The sequence below is a fragment of the Xiphophorus hellerii genome, chromosome 14, assembly GCF_003331165.1.
Source record: "Xiphophorus hellerii strain 12219 chromosome 14, Xiphophorus_hellerii-4.1, whole genome shotgun sequence".
NCBI classification, from domain to species: Eukaryota; Metazoa; Chordata; class Actinopteri; order Cyprinodontiformes; family Poeciliidae; genus Xiphophorus; species Xiphophorus hellerii.
Genome location: NC_045685.1, coordinates 24,261,029 through 24,287,704, shown reverse-complemented (window position 1 = coordinate 24,287,704; position 26,676 = coordinate 24,261,029). Strand labels below are relative to the sequence as shown.

At 39.6% G+C, this 26,676-nt stretch overlaps 5 protein-coding genes and 2 non-coding genes across 24 annotated transcripts in view; 6 read left to right on the top strand and 1 right to left on the bottom strand.

Annotated features, from left to right (window-relative positions):
- LOC116733109 (gastrula zinc finger protein XlCGF57.1-like) overlaps positions 1 to 9,220 on the top strand; it is a 28,947-nt gene extending 19,727 nt beyond the window's left edge. Inside the window, exons 2-3 of one of the 6 annotated variants that reach the window (XR_004341945.1) lie at positions 2,815 to 4,327; positions 9,186 to 9,220. Coding sequence is in view for 3 of the 6 variants with exons in the window: in XM_032583838.1 (XP_032439729.1) it covers positions 910 to 952; positions 2,815 to 4,277 (1,506 nt within the window). In the remaining 3 variants the exon portion in view is untranslated. The other 5 variants (XR_004341943.1, XR_004341944.1, XM_032583837.1 and 2 more) reach the window with 5 other exon arrangements.
- The window catches only part of LOC116733095 (oocyte zinc finger protein XlCOF6-like), a 778,765-nt gene that overhangs the window by 94,414 nt on the left and 657,675 nt on the right, over positions 1 to 26,676 (top strand). The window lies entirely within an intron of this gene.
- Positions 1 to 26,676, top strand: part of LOC116733104 (gastrula zinc finger protein XlCGF8.2DB-like) — a 570,370-nt gene that overhangs the window by 85,181 nt on the left and 458,513 nt on the right. The gene's annotated exons all lie outside the window — the stretch shown is intronic.
- LOC116733103 (immunoglobulin superfamily member 3-like) overlaps positions 1 to 26,676 on the bottom strand; it is a 919,724-nt gene that overhangs the window by 461,261 nt on the left and 431,787 nt on the right. The window lies entirely within an intron of this gene.
- Positions 1 to 26,676, top strand: part of LOC116733131 (butyrophilin-like protein 8) — a 766,651-nt gene that overhangs the window by 472,232 nt on the left and 267,743 nt on the right. The gene's annotated exons all lie outside the window — the stretch shown is intronic.
- On the top strand, positions 11,803 to 11,965 carry LOC116733538 (U1 spliceosomal RNA). Its single transcript, XR_004342061.1, has one exon. It is a non-coding gene; the product is annotated as a U1 spliceosomal RNA (small nuclear RNA).
- On the top strand, positions 12,556 to 12,718 carry LOC116733524 (U1 spliceosomal RNA). The gene has a single exon (XR_004342048.1). It is a non-coding gene; the product is annotated as a U1 spliceosomal RNA (small nuclear RNA).

The window sequence follows — 26,676 nt, the reverse complement described above, 5'->3', positions numbered from 1 at the left end:
AGTTACATGTATGACGATACAAGCAAAATAATAACTTTAATTGTCTTTGTGGCTTTAATTAAAGTTATCTGTCTTCTTACATCTTGTCTCTTCAGTGACCTTTCATGTTTTCACTTCTTTCTATGGAAACATGAACCTTTTTTCACAAGATTCTGTTATTGTTAGTATTTTCAGGTCAAAACAACATTTCACCGTGTTCCTCTAAAATATATGTAGTCATTCAGTATTTAACTTTAAAACTGAATCACAACCTACAAAACTACAACCTGATATAACATTAGACTGTTTTACAAACTAAAACGATCAGACTCAAAAAAATTCATTAGAAGTTCCAATATGGTTCTTTTGTAAGAATAAATACGTTTTGATAACTGACTCCAAACTCACATTCTGAAGTAATTTTTTCATTAGTCAGAATGATGTAATATTCTAAAAATAAATGCTCTTCTTTACTTAGCTGCAGAAAATCCTCATAATTAACAGAAACAAAAGGCTTGGAAACATCCGTGTGTTTGTGTAATTACTTTAATACTGTGTTTCACTCACTGAAATATATGAACATTTTATTAATGTTGTAAGATATTTAATATAACTTTATGTTGAGAGGAGGCTCAAAGCGGAAAATTCAAGGGGGAACTAAAATCGTCTATAGTTTCTTCAGTGCAGCTAAAGTGAAACACACGGAAAGCTACGGAGCTCACGAGGTAGCATTAGCTCCTCTTAGAAGGTAGTTTGGAAAGAGGTTTGGTGTTTTCGGTAAATATTTCCTTGTTTTCAGTGAAAATGTCTTCAGTTCCGCCTCAGAGAGAGTTTATCAACGAGCAGGTAACTCCTGCTGGAGAAACATTCACAGAGTTGAAAGAAATCAACGTTAAGATGGAGGAAGAGATGGAGGATCAGCGCAGACTGATGGATTTTACCCGGATACCGAAGATCATCTTACACCGGATAGGTACGAAAAACCTTTAAATTTCACTCAGTAGAGTTAAAAACAGCGAGAAACAATGTAGGAAATTTTTTGGGGCGACCCTGAACTCAAAGTGAAAGACTCAGAAATATCAAATCAGTTCCCGCCGGAAATAAATAACAATGAATAAATAAATACTTAGAATGATGAACTCTGACCTGGACAATAGCCAATAATAATGAATAGTATATTCATTAAATAATATCAAAATTACAGTTTGTGTTTCGTGACTCCCTCATCTCTACTTCACCAGTTTAAGAAAGTACTGGTTAAAGTTTGCGCTTAAAATGATTAGTTTTACTAACCAACTAAAACTATTAGTTTATGGTTAGTTTTATGTTTTGTGTTTAATCTTATATTTTATTATTGTTTAGATTCGTTCTATGTTAAATTATGGCTCTTAAAATTAAATAATAAATGTATAAGTCTGTTAAGTGTTGATTGAAAAGCGAATATTGAGTTTGTTAAAACTCATGTAATTTTAACAGTGGGTAAGTTGTTTTAAAACTATCCACTCAAAATTCATGCCAGTGACAATGACAACAATGGTTCTCGGTTTCTGGACAGAAAATAAATGGTTTGAAGGAAGGGTGAAAGACTTCATCATTGCCAAAAGTAGAAAAAATTAACTCTGAACTGAAGGTGAAGGTTACAACTTTAGCTACCAAGCATCTGGAAATTTGTTTTGTACCTAATTCAAAGAAAATGACCTGATCATTCCCACCATTCCACTCCAAACAAAAGAACCATTGGAACCAGGTGGGGGATGAGCGAGTTGTTGATTTACATCTGACTGGGAATGGACCTTACCACAGGGGCCGCTTTTCATTGGCTGATGCCCATTCTACATAGTAGCGCGGCTACCACGTCCGTGGCCGTCTCACAAACACTCGTTTCCGTTAGCTAAGCATAATGGCAGAACTGATACAACTTCTACACCTTGAAGCCTGTCTACTTAATATCTTTTAATACAAAAACACGGTGGACCGCCTCGGTGCCCCTCGGGCTTAGCTAGTTTTCTGGGGGAAACCCTGCAGTCTACCCACCTCTCTTGGTTAAAACTGTGTGAAAAATCGACACTTGCTTTTTTCTCCCTTTCTCTCTTGTTTTGGAAACCTGACTTTACTTGATCGTAATTACTTCTATTCCACCAAACAGGAATTGGCTTTAACTTCTGTCAAGAAGGTTTGGTTTCTGCCAAAACTTTATCAATGGAGCTGAACTGAGCCTGACTGAACATAATACAGAGTCTTTCTCAATGTTCTGCTTGGTGGCGATTTGCAGAATTGATTGGAATGCAAAGCGCCGATGGGTTTGTCATTGCAACATACGCCAGAGCGTTGTTGAGGCGAATGGGCCATTCGAGGTTGCTTACAACTTTAATTTTTGTTGCTACAGTAATAAAGAACAGATGTTTATGCAAATGAGGATCGGCATGAAGACATGAAACCAAAACCATCAACAGGGTTTAAACTGCTCAGTTTCTTTTTTAATGTGCATTAGAAAACAAGCTGCTCTATGCATTAAATGTTTTCAGCATAGAATTATGTATAAGACTCTAAGGAACTATAACAGGACTAAATCAAGCTGCTGTTTGAACTATTTTTGTCTTGGAGCCACTAGGTTTAATTATCGCCATCTTGCTTTCTCTCCTGGAGATCCATAGTATGTTTTGACTGATTTCTTGACCCCTTCCAGTCAGAAAGACTAAAGTGGTTAAGTAGATTTTTATAATTATACATTTGTAATTTTAGCCTATGGATCACTTGAAAAGGCTTTAAGTGAATAAAATCAATACTTCCTTCTTTTACTCATATTTAAAAGCTTTTGTTTTGTGTTTTGTGCAGATCTCTCACAGTGCTGGGTGTGTAAAGAGGAGGAGGTTCTCAATGAATTCAGCAACCAGGAGAGGAAGTCCACTTCAGATAAAGAAGAACCAGAACATCAAGAGTCCAAAGAGGAAGAGAAGCAACTCTGCATCAGTCAGGATGAAGAGCATCTTGTGCTGAAACAGGAGACTGATGACATTTTGGTGAATCCTCTTAATGTGCAAAGAATCCACAATGAAACAGAACCACAGAGGAACCAACTCATCTCTCATGGCTCTGCTGAGGATGAGAACCAGGATCAGGAAGGAAGCAATTCTGAAGACCCAGGAAAAGAGAGAAAGGAAGAACAGAAACAAAAGGAGAGATTTGAGAAAATCAAAGAGCAGAAAAGCAGAACTGACACTGAAAAGAAAAAAAAGCACAAGAAAGCTCACGCAGAGCAAAAATTATATTCTTGTAAAATTTGTGATAAAACATTTTCTCGAAACCGTAACTTGATGGTACACGTGAAAACTCACACAGGAGAAAAACCTTTCACTTGTTCAATCTGTGGAAAACGTTTCACACAAAAAGGACATTTAACTCAGCACATGAGAATTCACACAGGTGAGAAGCCTTTCTCTTGTGGGACCTGTGGAAAAAGTTACAGACAACAAAATGGTTTAATTTATCACATGAGAATTCACACAGGTGAGACGCCTTTCACATGTGGGAACTGTGGAAAAAGCTTCTCTCGAAAATATCAATTAGATTATCACATGATAATTCACACTGGTGAGAAGCCTTTCTCATGTGGGAGCTGTGGAAAAAGTTTCAACGATAAAGGCCAATTAAATGTACATATGAGAATTCACACAGGTGAGAAGCCTTTCTCCTGTGGGACCTGTGGAAAATGTTTTACCCATAAATACACTTTGAATGTTCATATGAGAATTCACACAGGTGAGAAGCCTTTCTCTTGTGATACTTGTGGAAAAAGTTTCTCTCAAAAAGATAAATTAAATAATCACATGAGAATTCACACAGGTGAGAAGCCTTTCTCTTGTGGTACTTGTGGAAAAAGTTTCTCTCAAAAAGATAAATTAAATAATCATATGAGAATTCACACAGGTGAGAAGCTTTTCTCATGTGGGAGCTGTGGAAAAGGTTTCATTGATAAAGGCCAATTAAATGTACATATGAGAATTCACACAGGTGAGAAGCCTTTCTCTTGTGGGACCTGTGAAAAATGTTTTACCCATAAATTCACTTTAAATGTTCATATGAGAATTCACACAGGTGAGAAGCCTTTCTCTTGTGGGACCTGTGGAAAAAGTTTCATCCATAAAAATAATTTAACTGTTCATATGAGAATTCACACTGGTGAGAAGCCTTTCTCTTGTGGAACCTGTGGAAAATGTTACAGTGAAAAAAGGTCTTTAATTCAGCACATGAGAATTCACACAGGAGAGAAGCCTTTCTCATGTGGGAACTGTGGATAAGAATTACCGTCTAAGAACGACTTTAACTCAGCACATGAGAACTCACACAGGTGAGAAGGCTTTTTCATGTCCAAGTTGTAGAAAACAATTCAGTCAAAAAGGACATTTAACCGGGCACATGAGAATTCACACAGGTGAGAAGCCTTTTCTATGTGAGATCTGTGGAAAACATTTTGGTAACTAATTTTGTTTAAATAGTCACATGAGGATTCACACAGGTGAGAAGCCTTTTTTATGTGAGATCTGTGGAAAAAGTTTCTCTCAAAAATCTTATCTTTCTCAACACGTTGAAGCTCACGCAGCTGAGAAGTCTTTTTCTTGTGTGATTTGTGGAAGACCTTTCCTGTCTAAACCTAATTTACTTTTCATATGAAAACTCACCCAGGTGAGAAACCTTTCTCTTGTGTGACGTGTGGAAAAAGTTTGTCTCAGATTAGCAATTTAACTGTTCATATGAGAGAGCACAGAGCACATGATGGCATAATTTGAACCTGAAGTATCAACATTCTCAGTAACTTGCTGTTTGAACGCGCAGTAATTATTGCTGGGTGACATTTTGTAAATTTAGCAGCTTTGTTAAAAAAACATTTCAAATGGATTTAGCTGAAACACTTTGAAGAAATAATCTTATTCTGGTAGTTTTAGCTTTTCATTTAAATGCTTATTTTTAAGTGAGATTGTCTCCACATTAATTGTCTGTCCCGCATGCTCTGTTTTTATAGTTTGTGTGTTTTACTGTGACTGTACTCAAGAAACAGGAAATGATTTTTGGTTCCACTTTGAATTTTCTGCTGTGCTTCTTCTCTTTGTAAAAAAAAGTACAAACTTTATTGATAGGTTTATTGTTAGTGGAAATTTAGAAAACAGTTTCTTTTAGTTATATGTGTAAACTGGGGTTGTGACTCTTATTGTATGGTGGTAAAACATAACGCTTGCATACTGCTTGCTTGATAATTCAAGACCAAGTATACGTAGGGAGGGAATGTTTAGTGAGAATAGATCAGTCTGGAAAAAACACTGATGATGCTGTTGCAATAACTAATAAAATGCTGCTTGAGTGAAAATTACTTATGTCTCCTTGGTAACTAAGAGCGATAGCTCATTAGAGTAAACTTTCTTATTCATTTAAGTTTTTCCATTACTATTCGTTCAGTACCTCAGTTCACCTGAGTGAAACGCAGTATATAAAATAATTACACACAGACTAATGTTTTCAAGCTTTTTCAGTTAATTATTAAGTTTTATGTTTTTAACACATTTACTAAAGTTTTTATATAAAATGTTTATATTAAACTTCCAACGTTTAATAAAAACATTTTAAATCAGAAATGTGACACAGAAGCACCTTCATGCTGCCACCTACTAACAAGATCCTGATACTACACCTACATTGTTTCAGCTGCAACAGATGTAGAAATCAGTGACTCGGCTATTTTTCTACAATCTGTGCTTCTGAATTCATTTCAGTGGATTTCATATGCTGGAGTATGTTTAAACAGTCATGTTCAATAACATGGAATCAGACCAGCAAATAAACACATTTTATGTCAGAAATGTGGGTTTGAAGTCAGTTATCCAAAAGTTTCTGTTGTAAGACGGTTTTTTCAATTATATTCAAAATGTTCCAGTCAAATACAATACTCTAAACCACATGTGGCCTCATACTGTTTAACTTTAAAAATGAATCTGAACCTACAAACTATAACCTTATGTGCCGATATAATAACTGTACGTGTTTTGTTCTAATTAAGCAGATCTATTCATACTCAATAAATTAAAATATGAAAGAAAATGTGGTATTGAGATCAAGGGTATCTTTGGTTACTCAAATCAAGCAGGTAATAAGCATTGTTCTCTTTAAGCCTACATTTATGAAGTAAAATGTTTTTATTAATTTAATGTCAAGTCTCCATTAGATGTAACCAGAAATTAATTAAAATAAACAGAAATACAAGGTTTTAAAACATCAGTCTGTGAGTCATTATTCAAAGTACTGTGTTGTAATAGGGTTAATAGAGAAAATAAAATAAATGAACACTTCAATAATATTTTAATTTACTAAGTAATACTGTATTTTAAATGAGTTGATTTAAAGCGGAGCTTATGAATCGTTCACAGTTTCTTCAGTACAGCCACACGGAAACACGGGGAAGATTTCTGAATATTTTTGTTATTTACTAAATTACCTTAAGAAAACGAAATTGTTAAAAAGCATATAAGTTTTATTATTATTATTATTATGATTATATGATTATTATGATTATTATTATTCTTATTCTTATTCTTCTTCGTATTATCATTTTATTAATTCGTGGGGGATAATATATATGTAGCATCCCGATCCACACTCCTTTCCAGTAGATGGCGGTAATGTACATCAATAAGTTGTTTGCCAACCGCCATAAAAAAGAAGAAGAAAAAGATTAAGAAGGCGGGGAAGATCAAATCAGAGCTTTTCCTTTGTTAGACGGTGGCTTGAAGAGTTTGAGGTTTAGCTAAATATTTCCGTGTTTTCAGTGAAAATGTCTTCAGTTCCGCCTCAGAGAGAGTTTATCAACGAGCAGGTAACTCCTGCTGGAGAAACATTCACAGAGTTGAAAGAAATCAACGTAAAGATGGAGGAAGAGATGGAGGATCAGCGCAGACTGATGGATTTCAGCCGGATACCGAAGATCATCTTACACCGAATAGGTACGAAACACCTTCATGTTTTACTGATACGGATGAGACCACAGACATGAATACTTAGACGCCTTGTTGAGCGTCTATATTGCTTTGCTAATGTTTGGTTGATTGACTGATGGATTGATTGAAAGAGTAACAGGAATTAGTTAATTACTTCAATTTTAAAAGTCACAAAACGAGGAATTATTCTATTGAATTTACATTTGTGATTAAAAAAACTTTACTAAAAATACAATAACATTAATTAAAAATATGTTATCTTTTCTCGAACAATTGTGAAAACTAAGGTTAATTGTCTCAACATAAAACAAAATATTATATATTATCGATTATAAACGACATCTCCACAAAACTTTTTTTATATGAATGCAAAGCCAAAAAGGTTTCGGGGTGAAAATAGTGAGCATTTTATGTTAATTTCCTTTTTGACTTTTTGCATATACTGATTGGCAAATAGTATCCATGCATAATTTTGTAGGAGGCCTCTCTAATTTTATTAGTTATTCAAAACTGACCAGGATTATGACCTCTGCTGCACGTTTTCCCTCTCTGTCATAACCCACTTTCGTGTCTAAAAACTGTTATTAAAGGCCAATAGAGCCAACAAAACCTTAAAAAAAATAAAAAAATCAAAGTTTAAGATCCATGACTCTCTAATCTCTAATCTATCAGTACAAGAAACTACTGGTAAGAGCTTAATGAGTAAGTGTTTAAAATATTCATTTATTTATGTTTTTCTTAGAGCGTATTCTTATATTTATTATTGTTTAAGTTCTGTTGTTTTTTTTTTCCCTCAAACAAAACTTTGTATTATTGAATAATAACAGCACATATAAGTGTACACAAAAGTCCAAAAATTGAGGAATTTATTACCAAAAAAATAAAATACATGGTCGTCTATTATGAAAGAACTCAAACCATCCGGTGGATTAAGCTACGCGATCACCAGGTGCTCAAGCTGTGAAAAAGCTTTTCACTGGCAGAATGTGAAAAGGACAGCCCCAGACTCTCGCAGCGCATCTTTCTACTAAATATCTCTAAGGAAAATCCATAAAACACGTTTCCAATTAATATCACAAATGGCAAGAAAATATCGCTAAAAAAGATGAACTGCGGCGGAGATTTTATTTTTTAATGAAAGCGCACATGTTCGCTGAAGAATATTTTTATTTTAATTTTTGTTAATGAATTTGTCATTGTTTGACTCACATATTCAAGCTTTTGTTTTGTCTTTTTGTCCAGATCTCCCACAATGCTGGAAAGAGGAGGAGGTTCTCAATGAGCTCAGCAACCCAGAGGAAAACTCCAGTTTGGATCAAGAGGAACCAGAACCTCTGCAGATAAAACGGGAACAAGAGGAAGCAGAACCTCTGCAGATAAAAGAGGAACAAGAGGAACCAGAACCTCTGCAGATAAAACAGAAACAAGAGGAACCAGAACCTCTGCAGATAAAATGGGAACAAGAGGAACCAGAACCTCTGCAGATAAACCGACGGGAACAAGAGGAACCAGAACCTCTGCAGATAAAACGGGAACAAGAGGAACCAGAACCTCTGCAGATAAAAGAGGAACAAGAGGAACCAGAACCTCTGCAGATAAAAGAGGAACAAGAGGAACCAGAACCTCTGCAGATAAAACAGGAACAAGAGGAACCAGAACCTCTGCAGATAAAACAGGAACAAGAGGAACCAGAACCTCTGCAGATAAAACAGAAACAAGAGGATCAAGAACATCAACAGTTCAAAGACGAAGAAAAGCAACTCTGCATCAGTCAGGATGAAGAGCATCTTGTGCTGAAACAGGAGACTGATGACATTTTGGTGAACAAACAGCAGAAAGGCAAAACTGAGACTTCAGAAAAAGAAACACACAAGAAAACTCAACCAAACCAAAATCTATATTCTTGTAAAATTTGTGATAAAACCTTTTCTCGAAATAATTCCTTCATGATACACGTGAGAACTCACACGGCCAAGAAATCTTTCACATGTTCAACTTGTGGAAAAGGTTACTCTCACAAGAGTCGTTTAACTAATCACATGAGAATTCATACAGGTGAAAAACCGTTCACATGTGCAGCATGTGGAAAAAGTTTCCATCAGATTGGCATTTTAAACAGACACATAAGAATTCACTCAGGTGAGAAGCCTTACACGTGCACAACCTGTGGAAAAAGTTTTGCGTCTAAATCTCAGTTACTTGATCACATGACGATTCATACAGGTGAGAAGCCTTTCTCTTGTGGGAACTGTGGAAAACGTTTCCGGAGGAAACCTCACTTGGTTAGTCACATGAGAGTTCACACAGGTGAGAAGCCGTTCTCATGTGGGACCTGTGGAAAATGTTTCGCTCATAAAAAAAGTTTAACTGTTCACATGAGAGTTCACACTGGTGAGAAGGCGATTACTTGTAGCACCTGTGGAAAAAATTGCTTGTTTAAATCTCAGTTAGTTGATCACATGAGAAGTCACACAGGTGAGAAGCCTTTCTCATGTGGAACTTGTGGAAAAAGTTTCACTTATAAAAAAAGTTTAACTGCTCACATGAAATTTCACACAGGTGAGAAGGTGATCTCTTGTGGTATCTGTGGAAAAAATTGCTTGTTTAAATCTCAGTTAGTTGATCACATGAGAAGTCACACAGGTGAGAAGCCTTTCTCATGTGGAACTTGTGGAAAAAGTTTCACTTATAAAAAAAGTTTAAATATTCACATGAGAATTCACACTGGAGAGAAGCCTTTCTCATGTGAGATCTGTGGAAAACGTTTTACTCATAAAAAAAGCTTAACTGCTCACATGATAATTCATACAGATGAGAAGCCGTTCTCTTGTGGAACCTGTGGGAAAAGTTTCACTCATAAAAAAACTTTAAGTGCTCACATGAGATTTCACACAGGTGAGAAGACTTTCTCTTGTGGCAGCTGTGGAAGAAATTGGTTGTATAAATCTCACTTAGTTACTCACATGAGAACTCACACAGGTGAGAAGCCTTTTTCATGTGCGACCTGTGGAAAATGTTTTGCTGTAAAGCACCTTTTACATGTTCACATGAAGACTCACACAGGTGAGAATTCTTTCTCATGTGGGACCTGTGGAAAATCTTTTCCTTTTAGGTAATTTTTACTTCATCACATGAAGAGTCACACAAGAGAGAAGTCTTTCTCCTGTGGGATCTGTGGGAAAAGTTTCACTAAAAAATACCTTTTAACTTCTCACATCAGAATTCACACATGTGAGTAGTAGCTGTGCAATGATTTATCAGCCAGCTGATTAATCTATGTTGATTTCCTTAATTTTGGGACATTGGTGATCAGCAGAAACATGCATGTGAAGCCGATCTGATCCCCCAATTTTATTGACCTCACCCACTGTCCTCTTCTGTTCTGTTGAGAGGTTTGACTATTAGACCGGCCCACCAGGTCATGTCTGCACTTTTGCAATCGGTGCACCCTTAGTGAAAAGTGAGGAAAATGTTTTGTGTGTAGATCCAGTTCACGTCATCACATGAAGATTCACACGGGTTAGAAGCCTTTCTTTTGTAGGTCCTGTAGAAAATGTTTCACTCATTAGAAATGTAACCGTTCACATGAGAACTCACGCAGGTTTGATGGCACAATGTGAACCTCAAGTAAGATTCTCAGTAACTTGCTGTTTGGAAGTGGAGTAATTGCAACCGACACATTTTGTTCTCGCAATTTTATATTTCCATTTTATTTAATGAGACTAAGGAAGAAATTGTCTCTTAAAAGAACAATGAGTTTGAATGCTTTAAGATTTAGACTTCTAAAATTTTGAAACCTTTATTGTGTGTTTATCCTTTGTACTTTGTTTTATTTCAATGATTTGGAGAAATGGATGCATTTCTTTGACATGGTTTTAATGATTTGTCTGCTTAAAACATGTATTGATGATATGGATTGAATTTCAGATAGAAAATTATTGAAACTTTTTATATAATTTTAGATAAAGTATAACAAAGATGGTCTTTTTCTTTTTTTCTGTTTAGTAGAAGACTGTGTGACAGAATAGATTTACATAAACATAGCGACTGGAATAAAACCTTCTGTTTGAAACAAAGAGTAAATCAGGAAAACCTTCATATATATAAACAGCCCTGGTTCACAGGGCCCTGTCTCTTCCTCCTTAACATTGCATGAATTTTAATAAAGTCAATATTCATTTTTCAATCAACATTTAACAGACTTCTATATTTATACGAATAAAAGAGAAAACAAAAGATGAGCCATAATTTAACAAAGAACGAATATTTATTATTCTATTTATTTAATTACCCCTGCTGGAACAATGTTCTTTGTATTTTATTTTGAAGTATTTGGTAAACTACTGAAATACTGAGTAACTGATCACCTAATAATAACAAAAAAAGTTCACATAACTTTTATGTTATGTGAACTTTCATGTTCACATAACACACATCACATAACCACATTAATAAAATAATAGTGAAATAATACATTAAATGGCCACTGAACAATGTATTAACAAAATAACATTTCTAAATAAAACATATAGAAAGCTCTAACAAACCTCTTTAAAGTAGTAAATATTTATGCATTTACTGTTAATCTATTAGTATGGTTTGTTCTTTAAAGAAAGTTTCTGACGTTAGAGCTTGAAAAGTATACAATTTTAACACTTGTGAGTTTTTCTAAGTTTTTCATTTTGAGTTATTTAAAATATATTTATTATTTCTCTGAGTTTCTGATTGTTTTTAGTTAAATGTTAAATCCTAAAGTGACTCAGGGTTTATTTTAATTTCCCACCGTGAGTCAGAACCGGATGTGTGAAGTTGCTAATCGTCAGTAGGAGGAATGAACAGCATACTTACCTGGCAGGAGCGACTCCATGATCCTGTAGGTGGATCGCTCAGGGTGAGGATCAGCCATTGCACTGCGGCGATCTGACCTCTGTGAATTCTCCACATGGGAGAATCTCAACTGCACAATTTATGGTAGTGGGGGACTGCGTTCGCGCTCTCCCCTGGTAATAATGTTAAATGATAAATATTTATTTTACTATCATCTGTTAATTTCGTAATTACCAAAACGTATCTTCTAAGTATTTTCTGTCAATCACTCTGGTGCCCACTGAGATAAAACAAAATGTATCTTTTGTCATTCAGTTTGTTTATTCCGTTAAATGTCATTCCTCGCTCTGACCAGCAGGTGGCAGCAGCAGAGCGGCCATTAACGCCGTTATTGATACAAAATAAACATTTGTTTTGGTTTCCTTTACATTTTAGATATATTAATATAAATTATTAGTTGTTGTAGATGTAATCAGCTCTGAATATACTTAGGTTGCTTAGGTTAATTTGAGGGACGAAATACATTTTAAATGCTAAAATTAAAACGCTTCAGCACTCTCTCGCAATGCATTTTGGGAGCTTTAAACCGCCCATATTCTGGTTTATTTTGATTTCTATTACATATTTGTTATTATTTCTATGAGTTTCTGATTGTTTTTAGTTAAATGTTAAATCCTAAAGTGACTCAGGGTTTATTTTAATTTCCCACCGTGAGTCAGAACCGGATGTGTGAAGTTGTTAATCGTCAGTCGGAGGAATGAACAGCATACTTACCTGGCAGGAGCGACTCCATGATCCTGTAGGTGGATCGCTCAGAGTGAGGATCAGCCATTGCACTGCGGCGATCTGACCTCTGTGAATTCTCCACATGGGAGAATTTCAACTGCACAATTTATGGTAGTGGGGGACTGCGTTCGCGCTCTCCCCTGGTAATAATGTGAAATAATAGATTATGTGCTACTGTCTGAATAAATTTATACATGATACAAATAACCGAAGAAATTGCTTTCGGTGTACTTTTAAATTTGCTCCATAGTCGCATCTTCTCGGGCCTGCTACTGCCTCTAGTGGCGTGGGGTGAGAATACAACTAATCTAATTACATTACTAAATAAGAATACCATAAAGTATTTATTTCATTTTCTTAAGAATGTATGGCTAATTACATGACATAAACAATACTTTTATACATTATAAATAATATCTATATATCTCCATCAGTTATAGGAAGAACAAAAGAAATAAGGAGAGATGAAAAACAACATAATCAACTATAATAAAAATACAATTTGCAATGTATACGTAAGAAATTTAATTGAGTAAAAGTCAATAACAAACAAATTAATTCGGTTCACGGCAGAATAACAACCCAAGTTGTTACAACCAGGGTTGTTAAACAGATATAAGCAAAAATTCACATTGTATACATGTTTATTATATGTGGTTATGTTTATTCAGTTAAATTGTTAACTACGAAAAAACATAACTCACCTCCAAATCATAGTGCAGCAAATAGAGCGGTTGCTCCCGCCATCTTTTATCAAACGCCTTTTCTATTTGTTTCGTCTTTTATCTCTTAAAATGAGCCACAAACTATCACTGCTGCTTCTACATCGTCATCCATGTTTGATAATTCTAAATTAATGTATGGTATGTTGGGGGTTTTACTGGATTTTCTTCTGGAACCGGTTAGTGTGGTGTGTTGCTCCTGCCGTGTGGCTGGACACACGAACCGACCGAACCTGTTGGACTTTTATCGGCTCTGTGGTCACAGAGGTTTGGAAAATCGGCCGACAATCCTAAAATCGTGCCGTGTGAACCAGACCTAAAGCTCTACTCCTCTCCTCGTCTCCGCCGCTGCCCTAACGGTTTCTGTCTCTGGTCGCTATGGTAACGTTTACATATCCCTTCAAAATATACCACAAAAACAAACATTTTACTTTCGTGAAAATTTTAACTCACGATAACGACTAATAGGAGCCATGAGGTCGTTTCTCTGCAACCAGACGGTCCATCTGGGAGAGATGAGAGACAATAACACCGGAAGTGTTGCTGATGCTCAGGGTTCTTGGTCTCTAGTGGCGAAGCAGCTTGAAGCTTCATTGCCTCATTAACATCCGGTCACCATATCATGCAGAGCTTGGACTGTGGGAATCACCTGCCGGGATAAATCCATCCTCCTGTCTCTTCTCTGGGCCTTTTCCCTTCATAAAGAAACTTTCCAAAAACATCTGATCTGTTTCTGACTCATTTTGCTGTTTGTGGCTCAATGTTGGCGCGCAAGACGTAACCGAGTGAATCCGGTTAAAGGATTTTCAAAATAAAAGGTCCTCCAGACCCAAATAATACATAAAACAGAAATATTTCATTATTATTGGTCCACGGACTGGTACCGGTCCGCGGCCCGGGGGTTGGGGACCACTGGACTAGACAGTTAAGCGTGATATAAAATGTTCTAAATAATTTGCCTCTGTTTTCTACGGAGCCCTCTAGGGGACATGGGGAAAAATTTATTTTGCGTTCCCTCGCAATACTGTACTGATCAGTTATGCGGCATATTTGAATACTGTTAGCCTTTCTTACGGAGGCCGCTGTACTTTCTGCTTTAATATAAGGTTATGTGAGGTTTTTCCATAAATGTTAATATCTTGTTGTTTTATCTGAAGTTTTATATCTTTTTCTTTAGGATAGAAAGGCACCAAACACCTATGATACAGTACTTTGAATAATGACTCATAGACTGATGTTTTAAAACCTTGTATTTCTGTTTAGGGGTTAACAAGTACAGTTATTATATCGGCACATAAGGTTATAGTTTGTAGGTTCAGATTCATTTTTAAAGTTAAACAGTGTGAGGCCACATGTGGTTTAGAGTATTGTATTTAACTGGAACATTTTGAATATAATTGAAAAAACCGTCTCACAACAGAAACTTTTGGATAACTGACTTCAAACCCACATTTCTGACATAAAATGTTTTTATTTGCTGGTCTGATTCCATGTTATTGAACATGACTGTTTAAACATACTCCAGCATATGAAATCCACTGAAATGAATTCAGAAGCACAGATTGTAGAAAAATAGCCGAGTCACTGATTTCTACATCTGTTGCAGCTGAAACAATGTAGGTGTAGTATCAGGTTCTTGTCAGTAGGTGGCAGCATGAAGGTGCTTCTGTGTCACGTTTGTGATTTAAAATGTTTTTATTAAACGTTGGAAGTTTAATATAAACATTTTATTAAAAAAACTTTAGTAAATGTGTTAAAAACATAAAACTTAATAATTAACTGAAAAAGCTTGAAAACATTAGTCTGTGTGTAATTATTTTATATACTGCGTTTCACTCAGGTGAACTGAGGTACTGAACGAATAGTAATGGAAAAACTTAAATGAATAAGAAAGTTTACTCTAATGAGCTATCGCTCTTAGTTACCAAGGAGACATAAGTCATTTTCACTCAAGCAGCATTTTATTAGTTATTGCAACAACATCATCAGTGTTTTTTCCAGACTGATCTATTCTCACTAAACATTCCCTCCCTACGTATACTTGGTCTTGAATTATCAAGCAAGCAGTATGCAAGCGTTATGTTTTACCACCATACAATAAGAGTCACAACCCCAGTTTACACATATAACTAATAGAAACTATTTTCTAAATTTCCACTAACAATAAACCTATCAATAAAGTTTGTAATTTTTTTTACAAAGAGAAGAAGCACAGCAGAAAATTCAAAGCGGAACCAAAAATCATTTCCTGTTTCTTCAGTACAGTCAGAGTGAAACACACAAACTATAAAAACAGAGCACGCGGGACAGCCTTGGCTTTTCTTTTGTTAGAAGACGGTGTGAAAACAGGTTTGGTGTTTTCAGTGAAAATGTCTTCAGTTCCGCCTCAGAGAGAGTTTATCAACGAGCAGGTAACTCCTGCTGGAGAAACATTCACAGAGTGGAAAGAAATCAACGTTAAGATGGAGGAAGAGATGGAGGATCAGCGCAGACTGATGGATTTTACCCGGATACCGCAGGATCATCTTACACCGGATAGGTACGAAAAACCTTCATGTTTTACTGATTTATCAGGTTAAAGAGAGTTTTTAGACAGATAAATAATTGTTGTGTTCGGAAACATATTTAAGGAATCGGATCAAATTGTAAATATTAAGCAGAAGTAGAAAATTCCTGAAGAAATTTAATCGGGGCCTGCCAAAGTGGGCCCGTTAGTTTGGACCCAGCAATGCTATTCAATGCTAACAATTAGCATCAATGCTAAGCTTAGCTAAATAGTAGTCAATAGCCTGTGCAGAGTCACAAGCATGTAGACTAACATGGACTTGCACCATTCAGTTTGTTAAAATTAGTGTATAATCTAAAATGAGCCAAAATGCTAATGTAAACCTAAATGCTGCCAGTAGCATGTGGGCTATCATTAGAATGTTGTCTTACATGGACTTCCTACATTCAGTGTCCTAAACATGGATAATAATTAAGAAAAATGGCTAAAAGCTTATTTTAGGGGAAAAGCTAATGCTTGCGCAGCAAGGCAGCGCCCTAACCTGAGAGGAAAAGATAATGCAGGCTAATATTATTGCACTGTCTCTGTGTCGCCCTGCGACAGACTGGCGACCTGTCCAGGGTGACCCCGCGCACCAGCACCTCCCAACCCCACTAGGGACAGGGGTGTTAGAAAATGGATGGATGAATGGATGGATGTCCCTGGTCTTTTTTGGATACAGTCACAAATGTCAATTTAAAATTTCTATATATACATTTAAAGAGACGTGTTTATATATTCTTAACTCAATGGTGCAAAAAATGTATTTACTACAAAATAGTATTCTTATCATGGTGATAGTTGTACGAACATGATTATCTATTGTATGAACGTAATAATTATATTGTATGAACGTAATAATTATATTGCATAAACATGATATTTCATGTCCAGGAGATAATATGCTTGTAGTGCAGCATAATGAAGGTTAGTACAGTAGCTAATATAATTTCAGATCTTTGTATAACTTTTCTTCAGGTTAACTTAGAAAGTGAGACATTATTGTTACAGGTTAATTTTCTAAACTACAAAAAAGTAACTGTTAGGGAAGCTCAAAAATGAAACATTGGACTGATATTAATATATGATAGTAACACTGGTGTTATACCAGATTTACCTATATTTTATTTTATCATTTTTTTAATCTGATTACTCTATTAATCATAAGAATAATCAATAGATTACTCAATTACTAAAATATTTGTTTACAACAACCCTAATTATTTTATTATTTTTAGTATAATTTTTCCAGTCACTTAATGCATCAAACCGTATCAAATGCTTTGTGCTTAGTCAGCCAGAGTTAATGTGCGCGGCCGCAGGAAGATCCGAAAAACTTGTCCCACAAACTTGAGCAGCCAGAACAATTTCTGTGATGCATACTAAAAACTCAACAGACACAAATGGCAGAGATACCAGAGCCACATTAGCAGCCTTTAATTAAATCTCCCGTTTGTTGCGCATTTCTGCGCAGTGCAGCGGATTCAACTCCTCATGCAGGGCCGGTCCAAGGCTGTACGAGGCCTGGAGCAGAATCTGACTTAGGGCACCTCTTGCTGCTTAAAACATCAGCATCTCTAACAGCTTCTGTGTTAGATTTAATCTGGGAGAGGGGGAGTAGTTTTATTGGCCAACCTAAAAACAATCAGTTATAATTGCAGTTTTCTAATAGAGCATTGGAACTGACGTCACTGCGTGTGACGTTTACGTCGCTTGGCGCCATCTTGTATAGCGACAGACCAAAACAAACTTTATTCCAGCGTCTTCATTGTGTTACCGACCGCAGTGAAGTTGTTTTCAAGTTGGATATTGGATATCCGCGCTCCGCGGAGTTAGGGGCGTTTAGCTCAAGGTTGATCCGATTTATGAACGCTGATTGCGGCCAGCTGTTCTCTACCGCTCCCTCCTCAACGCTCAGAGGTTCACATAGGGACCGTCCATTTCTGAACCAAACACTCCTGTAAATAAACGCCTTGTGACCAACTGATAGTAAAAAGTGGTAATTCATACTATTACAGGAGGCACACTATCCTCTATTAAAATTTAAGTCATATTCAATATTTTAAATTATTTTAATATTGAATAATGTTTTCTTCAATAACTGAAAATCAGTGTGAAATTGTTCTACTAGACTGTATAGATGAAGCACACCCATCTTTATTACATTATTACACCCAGATTTTTTATTTTTTAACTAATTTTATATATTTTTTAAAAAATTTCCTGAAATGTATTTGTTACCTGTAATGTTCAATTACATAAAATTCTAGGACAGGATCTATTTCATTACATGTTCACTTCTTACCTGAAATGTGTTAAATACAACAAATATTTACTTAAAGTTTTTTCTATTTCATAACATTTACTTGTCACCTTTATATTTTACTCTGAACTGTTTAATTACACATTAAATATTTAAAGATTTAATGCTCTTTCATCTGGTTTGATTGCTTATATTAAATGTTTACTGCAAAATGTCTGATTATATAATTGTTTACTTTAATCACATAAAATGTTTATTTAAAAATATAATCTTCCATTACATGTACATTTATTACTTGAAATATTTTAAATATCAAATTTATACTTAAAATGTGATTCATTTCATCACCTGTTTACCTGCAACTTGAAGTGCTTGAATCAAACGTTTCATGAATGTTTTACCACATTAAATGATTAAATGACAGAAAACAGACACTTCCAACTGAACACATAATTCAACACAAATGGTTCATGTTCCTCTTCAGAGTCTGCAGCCTTGCTGAGCTCTTCTCCTGGGGTTTCCTCCTCAGCCTCTCCAACTTGCTCCTCTTCTGTAGCCTCCCCTACTGTGTTTTTATGATTTACCTCTTCTGGGGTAAATCATGAAAACACAGTAATTCTCTGTAACTTGTTGGTCCACCATGGTCTTGCTGTATTGCCTCTTTAATTGACGCGCATGTCGGTCCGATGTTGTGGCGTTTACCTCGCAGTGACCCAGATTCAGCCTGGATTGAGCTAATATATTTCATACGTCGGTTTGCCTTGAAGAGGACGAATCAGAACACATATCAGTATTAATGCTGTAAATTTTATAACACTAGTAAAATAGTTTACTTCACAATAATGGAATAACCTCGATATCCACTGACAAAACTCGGACTATTGTACATAAAACGATTATGACACAACACCAACAAAGTGAATTTAAACACTCACCAGAATGGAGATGTCTGGAGCAAACTTGTAGATATCTTGGGATGTTGGAGAAGGTAACATCAGGACGTCTCACCGCTGATACCTGGGATATTTGTCTCCTTTTCGTTAGCTCCGATAGTTTAGCCTACTCGCGTTGTTTACAGACAGAAAAACAGTGAAACTAAAGTCTGTTTTAAAATCTTTTTACCGTCTCGGTCGTGTGATCGGACATTACATCCAAAAACGCAGCAAGTTCGAACCATTGCTAAATAATTTCAAGTAACTTAGATTCAAAAATTCAAAATATCTGTGAGACAGTGGTTTTCTCGGTTATGTATATGGCCTCACAAGATGGCGCTCATATCCCTACGCCTAGAGCAGTGACGTCACGTTCCAAAGCTCTATTTGTATTTTTGAACAAATAGAGCTTAAACTCACAGCATCTGATTGCTATGATAATAAAATAATCTAACTATGAATATTGTTCTTTGAACTTTTAGAAAGTAAACTTGTCAGCTCCTTAAAATCTTACATTTAAATGTTAAACAATTTAAATTAATTTATGTATGCTGAAACCATTCAATCAAATTCAGCAACATTGATGATGTGGATAAACAAATGTTACATTTATGAATGTGTGGTTTGTGACCCGGAGTGCCTTCTCCGGGTCAAGGGGGGTGTCCTGCCCCAGGTGGAGGAGTTGAAGTATCTCGGGATCTTGTTCACGAATGGGGGAAGAAGGGAGCGGGAGATCGACAGGCGGATTGGCGCAGCGTCTGCTGTCAAGCGGGCGCTGTACCGGTCCGTCGTGGTGAAGAGAGAGCTGAGCCAAAAAGCGAGGCTCTCGATTTACCGGTCGATCTACGTTCCCACCCTCATCTATGGTCATGAGCTTTGGGTCATGACCGAAAGAACGAGATCGCGGATACAAGCGGCCGAAATGGGTTTTCTCTGTAGGGTGGCTGGGCTCTCCCTTAGAGATAGGGTGAGAAGCTCAGTCATCCGGGAGGGACTCAGAGTAGAGCCGCTGCTCCTTCACATCGAGAGGAGCCAGTTGAGGTGGCTCGGGCATCTGGTCAGGATGCCTCCTGGACGCCTCCCTGGTGAGGTGTTCCGGGCACGTCCCACCGGGAGGAGGCCCCGGGGAAGACCCAGGACACGCTGGAGGGACTTTGTCTCTCGGCTGGCCTGGGAACGCCTCGGGATTCCCCCGGAGGAGCTAGAAGAAGTGGCTGGGGAGAGGGAAGTCTGGGCCTCCCTTCTGAAGCTGCTACCCCCGCGACCCGACCTCGGATAAGCGGAAGAAGATGGATGGATGGATGGATGGATGGATGGATGGATGGTTTGTGTTAAAATATTAGCATTTATGGGCCCCTGAAGAACCTTATGGAGCCGCTGACTTAATTTGTATTAAACAGAAGTGAAAATAATTGATATTAATTTTATTTGTATTCTTTGATTAGTTGTTTTTAAGACTAGTTGTGGGTTTAAATATCGTTTCACTGGCAATGTTTTCCCTTACCTCTCCTTGGGCTGCCACCTTATCGTGGTGGAGGGGTTTGAGTGCTCCTATGATCCTAGGAGCTATGCTGTCTGGGGCTTCATGCCCCTGGTAGGGTCACCCAAGGCAGACAGGTCCTAGTTGAGGGACCAGACAAAGCGCAGCCCGAAGACCCCAATGACGGATAAAAACATTGGACTTGGCGTTCCCTTGCCCGGACGCGGGTCACCGGGGCCCCACTCTGGAGCCAGGCCTGGAGGGGGGGCACGATGGCGAGCGTCTGGTGGCCGGGCTTTAACCCATGGAGCCCGGCAAGGGTCAGCCCGAAGAGGAAACATGGGTCCCCCCTCCCATGGGCCCACCACCTGTGAGAGGGGCCAAAGGGGTCGGGTGCAGTGTGGGATGGGTGGCGGCAGAGGGAGGGGACCCTGGCGATCCGATCCTCGGTTGCAGAAGCTGGCTCTTGGGACGTGGAATGTCACCTCTCTGGTGGGGAAGGAGCCGGAGCTAGTGTGTGAGGTCGAGAGGTTCCGGCTAGAAATAGTCGGTCTCACCTCGACGCACGGCTCTGGTTCTGGAACCAGCCTCCTTGAGAGGGGCTGGACATACTTCCACTCTGGAGTTGCCCAAGGTGAGAGGCGTCGGGCAGGAGTGGGCATACTTGTTGCTCCCCATCTCGGCGCCTGTACGTTGGGGTTTACTCCGGTGAACGAGAGGGTAGCCTCCCTCCGCCTACGGGTGGGGGGACGGGTCCTGACTGTAGTTTGTGCTTACGGGCCGAACGACAGTTCAGATTACCCACCCTTTTTGGAGTCCTTAGAGGGGGTACTGGAGAGTGCTCCTCCGGGGGACTCCCTTGTTCTACTGGGGGACTTCAACGCTCACGTGGGCAATGACGGTGAGACCTGGAGGGGCGTGGTTGGGAGGAACGGCCCCCCCGATCTGAACTCGAATGGTGTTCTGTTGTTGGACTTCTGTGCTCGTCATGGATTGTCCATATCGAACACCATGTTCAGGCATAAGGGTGTTCATATGTGCACTTGGCACCAGGACACCCTAGGCCGCAGTTCGATGATCGACTTTGTCGTCGTTTCATCGGATCTGCGGCCGTATGTCTTGGACACTCGGGTGAGGAGAGGTGCGGAGCTGTCCACTGACCACTACCTGGTGGTGAGTTGGCTCCGGTGGTGGGGGAGAAAGCCGGTCAGACCTGGCAGGCCCAAACGTGTTGTGAGGGTCTGCTGGGAACGTCTGGCGGAATCCCCTGACTTTGAACACGTCCCGGGGGAGGTGGGGGACATGGAGTCTGAGTGGACTGTGTTCCGTGTCTCCATTGTCGAGGCGGCCGGTCGGAGCTGTGGCCGCAAGGTTGTCGGTGCCTGTCGCGGCGGCAACCCTCGTACCCGTTGGTGGACACCTTCGGTGAGGGATGCCGTCAGGCTGAAGAAGGAGTCCTATCGGGCCTTTTTGGCCTGTGGGACTCCGGAAGCAGCTGATGGGTACCGGCAGGCGAAGCGGCATGCGGCTCGGGTGGTTGCTGAGGCAAAAACTCGGGCGTGGGAGGAGTTTGGAGAGGCCATGGAGAAAGACTTCCGTACGGCTTTGAGGCGATTCTGGTCCACCATCCGGCGTCTCAGGGGGGGGAAGCAGTACGGCACCAACACTGTTTATAGTGGGGATGGTGTGCTGCTGACTTCTACTCGGGACGTTGTGGGCCGGTGGGCAGAGTACTTCGAAGACCTCCTCAATCCCACCAACATGCCTTCTATTGAAGAAGCTGAGCCTGGGGACTCTGGGTTGGGCTCTCCAATCTCTGGGGACGAGGTCGCCGAGGTGGTTGAGAAGCTCCTCGGTGGCAAGGCTCCGGGGGTGGATGAGATCCGCCCGGAGTTCCTTAAGGCTCTGGATGTTGTAGGGTTGTGTTGGCTGACGCGACTCTGCAATATCGCATTGACATCGGGGGCAGTTCCCCTGGACTGGCAGACCGGGGTGGTGGTCCCCCTGTTCAAAAAGGGGGACCGGAGGGTGTGCTCCAATTATAGAGGGGTCACACTCTTAAGCCTCTCTGGCAAGGTCTATTCAGGGGTCCTGGAGAGGAGGGTCCGTCGGATAGTCGAACCTCGGATCCAGGAAGAGCAGTGTGGTTTTCGTCCTGGTCGTGGGAACACTGGACCAGCTCTACACCCTCGGCAGGGTCCTGGAGGGTGCATGGGAGTTCGCCCAACCAGTCTACATGTGTTTTGTGGACTTGGAGAAGGCGTTCGACCGTGTCCCTCGGGGAGCCCTGTGGGGGGTTTTCCGGGAGTATGGGGTACCGGGCCCTTTGATACGGGCTGTCAGGTCCCTGTATGACCGGTGTCAGAGTCTGGTCCGCATTGCCGGCAGTAAGTCGGGCTCGTTTCCGGTGAGAGTTGACTCCGCCAGGGCTGCCCTTTGTCACCGATTCTGTTCATTACTTTCATGGACAGAATTTCTAGGCGCAGCCAAGGTGTTGAGGGTATCCGATTTGGTGGCCTTAGGATCTCATCTCTGCTTTTTGCAGATGATGTGGTCCTTTTGGCTTCATCAGATCGTGATCTGCAGCTCTCGCTGGAGCGGTTCGCAGCCGAGTGTGAAGCGGCCGGGATGGGTATCAGTGCCTCCAAATCCGAGGCCATGGTCTTGAGCCGGAAAAGGGTAGAGTGCCTTCTCCGGGTCAGGGGGGGTGTCCTGCCCCAAGTGGAGGAGTTCAAGTATCTCGGGATCTTGTTCACGAATGAGGGAAGAAGGGAGCGGGAGATCGACAGGCGGATTGGCGCAGCGTCTGCTGTCAAGCAGGCGCTGTACCGGCCCGTCGTGGTGAAGAGAGAGCTGAGCCAAAAACCAAAGCTCTCGAGTTACCGGTCGATCTACGTTCCCACCCTCATCTATGGTCATGACCGAAAGAAAGAGATCGCGGATACAAGCGGCCGAAATGGGTTTTCTCCGTAGGGTGGCTGGGCTCTCCCTTAGAGATAGGGTGAGAAGCTCAGTCATCTGGGAGAGACTCAGAGTAGAGCCGCTGCTCCTTCACATCGAGAGGAGCCAGTTGAGGTGGCTCGGGCATCTGGCCAGGATGCCTCCTGGACGCCTCCCTGGTGAGGTGTTCCGGGCACGTCCCACCGGGAGGAGGCCCCGGGGAAGACCCAGGACACGCTGGAGGGACTATGTCTCTCGGCTGGGAACGCCTCGGGATTCCCCCGGAAGAGCTAGAAGAAGTGGCTGGGGAGAGGGAAGTCTGGGCCTCCCTTCTGAAGTTGCTACCCCCGCGACCCGACCTCGGATAAGCGGAAGAAGATGGATGGATGGATGGATGGATGGATGGATGGATGTTTTCCCTTAACATATAATTACCCAGTAATATTTTTACTTTTACTGTCTACTTAATATCTTTTAATACAAAAACACGGTGGACCGCCTCGGCGCCCCGCCCACCGGGCTTAGCAAGTTTTCTGGGGGAAACCCTGCAGTCTACCCACGTCTCTTGGAAAAAACTGTGTGAAAAATTGACACTTGCTTTTTTCTCCCTTTCTCTCTTGTTTTGGAAACCTGACTTTACTTCATGGTAGTTACTTCTATTCCACCAAACAGGAATTGGCTTTAACTTCTGTCAAGAAGGTTTGGTTTCTGCCAAAACTTTATCAATGGAGCTGAACTGAGCCTGACTGAACATAATACAGAGTCTTTCTCAATGTTCTGCTTGGTGGCTATTTGCAGAATTGATTGGAATGCAAAGCGCCGATGGGTTTGTCATTGCAACATACGCCAGAGCGTTGTTGAGGCGCATGGGCCATTCGAGGTTGCTTACAACTTTAATTTTTGTTGCTACAGTAATAAAGAACAGATGTTTATGCAAATGAGGATCGGAATGAAGACATGAAACCAAAATCATCAACAGGGTTTAAACTGCTCAGTTTCTTTTTTAATGTGCATTAGAAAACAAGCCGCTCTATGCATTAAATGTTTTCAGCATAGAATTATGTATAAGACTCTAAGGAACTATAACAGGACTAAATCAAGCTGCTGTTTGAACTATTTTTGTCTTGGAGCCACTAGGTTTAATTATCGCCATCTTGCTTTCTCGCCTGGAGATCCATAGTATGTTTTGACTGATTTCTTGATCCCTTCCAAAGTGGTTAAGTACATTTTCATAATTATACATTTGTAATTTTAGTCTTTGGATCACTTGGAAAAGGCTTTAAGTGAATAAAATCAATACTTCCTTCTTTTACTCACATTTAAAAGCTTTTGTTTTGTGTTTTGTGCAGATCTCTCACAGTGCTGGGTGTGTAAAGAGGAGGAGGTTCTCAATGAATTCAGCAACCAGGAGACGAAGTCCACTTCAGATAAAGAAGAACCAGAACATCAAGAGTCCAAAGAGGAAGAGAAGCAACTCTGCATCAGTCAGGATGAACAGCATCTTGTGCTGAAACAGGAGACTGATGACATTTTGGTGAATCCTCTTAATGTGCAAAGAATCCACAATGAAACAGAACCACAGAGGAACCAACTCATCTCTCATGGCTCTCCTGAGGATGAGAACCAGGATCAGGAAGGAAGCAATTCTGAAGACCCAGGAAAAGAGAGAAAGGATAAACAGAAACAAAAGGAGAGATATGAGAAAATCAAAGAGCCGAAAGGCAGAACTGACACTGAAAAGCAAAAAAAGCAGAAGAAAGCTCACGCAGAGCAAAAATTATATTCTTGTAAAATTTGTGATAAAACATTTTCTCGAAACCGTAACTTGATGAGACACATGATAACTCACACAGGAGAAAAACCTTTCACTTGTTCAATCTGTGGAAAACTTTTCAAACAAAAAGGACATTTAACTCAGCACATGAGAATTCACACTGGTGAGAAGCCTTACTCATGTGGGAGCTGTGGAAAAAGTTTCAACGATAAAGGCCAATTAAATGTACATATGAGAATTCACACAGGTGAGAAGCCTTTCTCCTGTGGGACCTGTGGAAAATGTTTTACCCATAAATACACTTTGAATGTTCATATGAGAATTCAAACAGGTGAGAAGCCTTTCTCTTGTGGTACTTGTGGAAAAAGTTTCACCTTGAAAACAACTTTAAATAATCATATGAGAATTCACACAGGTGAGAAGCCTTTCTCTTGTGGAACCTGTGGAAAAAGTTACAGTGAAAAAAGGTCTTTAATTCATCACATGAGTATTCACACAGGTGAGAAGCCTTTCTCTTGTGGAACCTGTGGAAAAAGTTTCAGTGTAAAAAGGTCTTTAATTCATCACATGAGAATTCACACAGGAGAGAAGCCTTTCTCAGTGTGGGACCTGTGGAAAAGTTTCAGTGAAAGCATACTGTTTCAACATGTAAATGAGGCATTATCTTTTTTTACCAGGCCTGAGGAGGCTCTGTCTCTCATGTGTCCCTTTGCTGACAGAGTTTCAATGCTGTTAACTTGCCCTGCCCCTAAGCTAATTAAGTAGATGCCTAGGTCCCCACTGGAAGTCTTTACCTCCTGTGTGACCTGGACAGTGGACAGTTTCCATGCTAGAAAAAAGCAGAATAACTTAAATATAACTAACAAGCCATACAGTCTTTCGACCCCATCATTTCTTGCAGCATCCGAGGTCACATGTCTGTGAGCCCAGAATGAACCTGTGATGTTGTTGAAGGAAGAAAACTCAATATATGAGATTACAGACTCATCAAATCACATTTTGATTGAGAGTACCACAGAGATTTTTATTTTCCCATGTTGTCTAAGTCATGTTAAAATTCTGCTGTGAAAATGTGTTTGTACATGCTCTGACTGCAACCAGGTTCATAACAGTATATTGGTATTTTATACAGCTGCAAATGACTTTGTTTCTTAGCAGGGGAGGAGCTTCAGTTAAACACATTTTGTTCCTTTGGAGGCTTCACAGTGTTTTCCTCTGTTATTTTATATTTCTAACATATTTTCTTTGTATGTTTTTAAATGAGTGATTAATAACATCTCTTTGCTCAGGTACATGTATGATGATACAAGCAAAATAATCACTTTGTCTTTGTGGCTTTAATTAAAGTTATCTGTCTTCTTCTTACATCTTGTCTCTTCAGTGACCTTTCATGTTTTCACTTCTTTCTATGGAAACATGAACCTTTTTTCACAAGATTCCTTTAT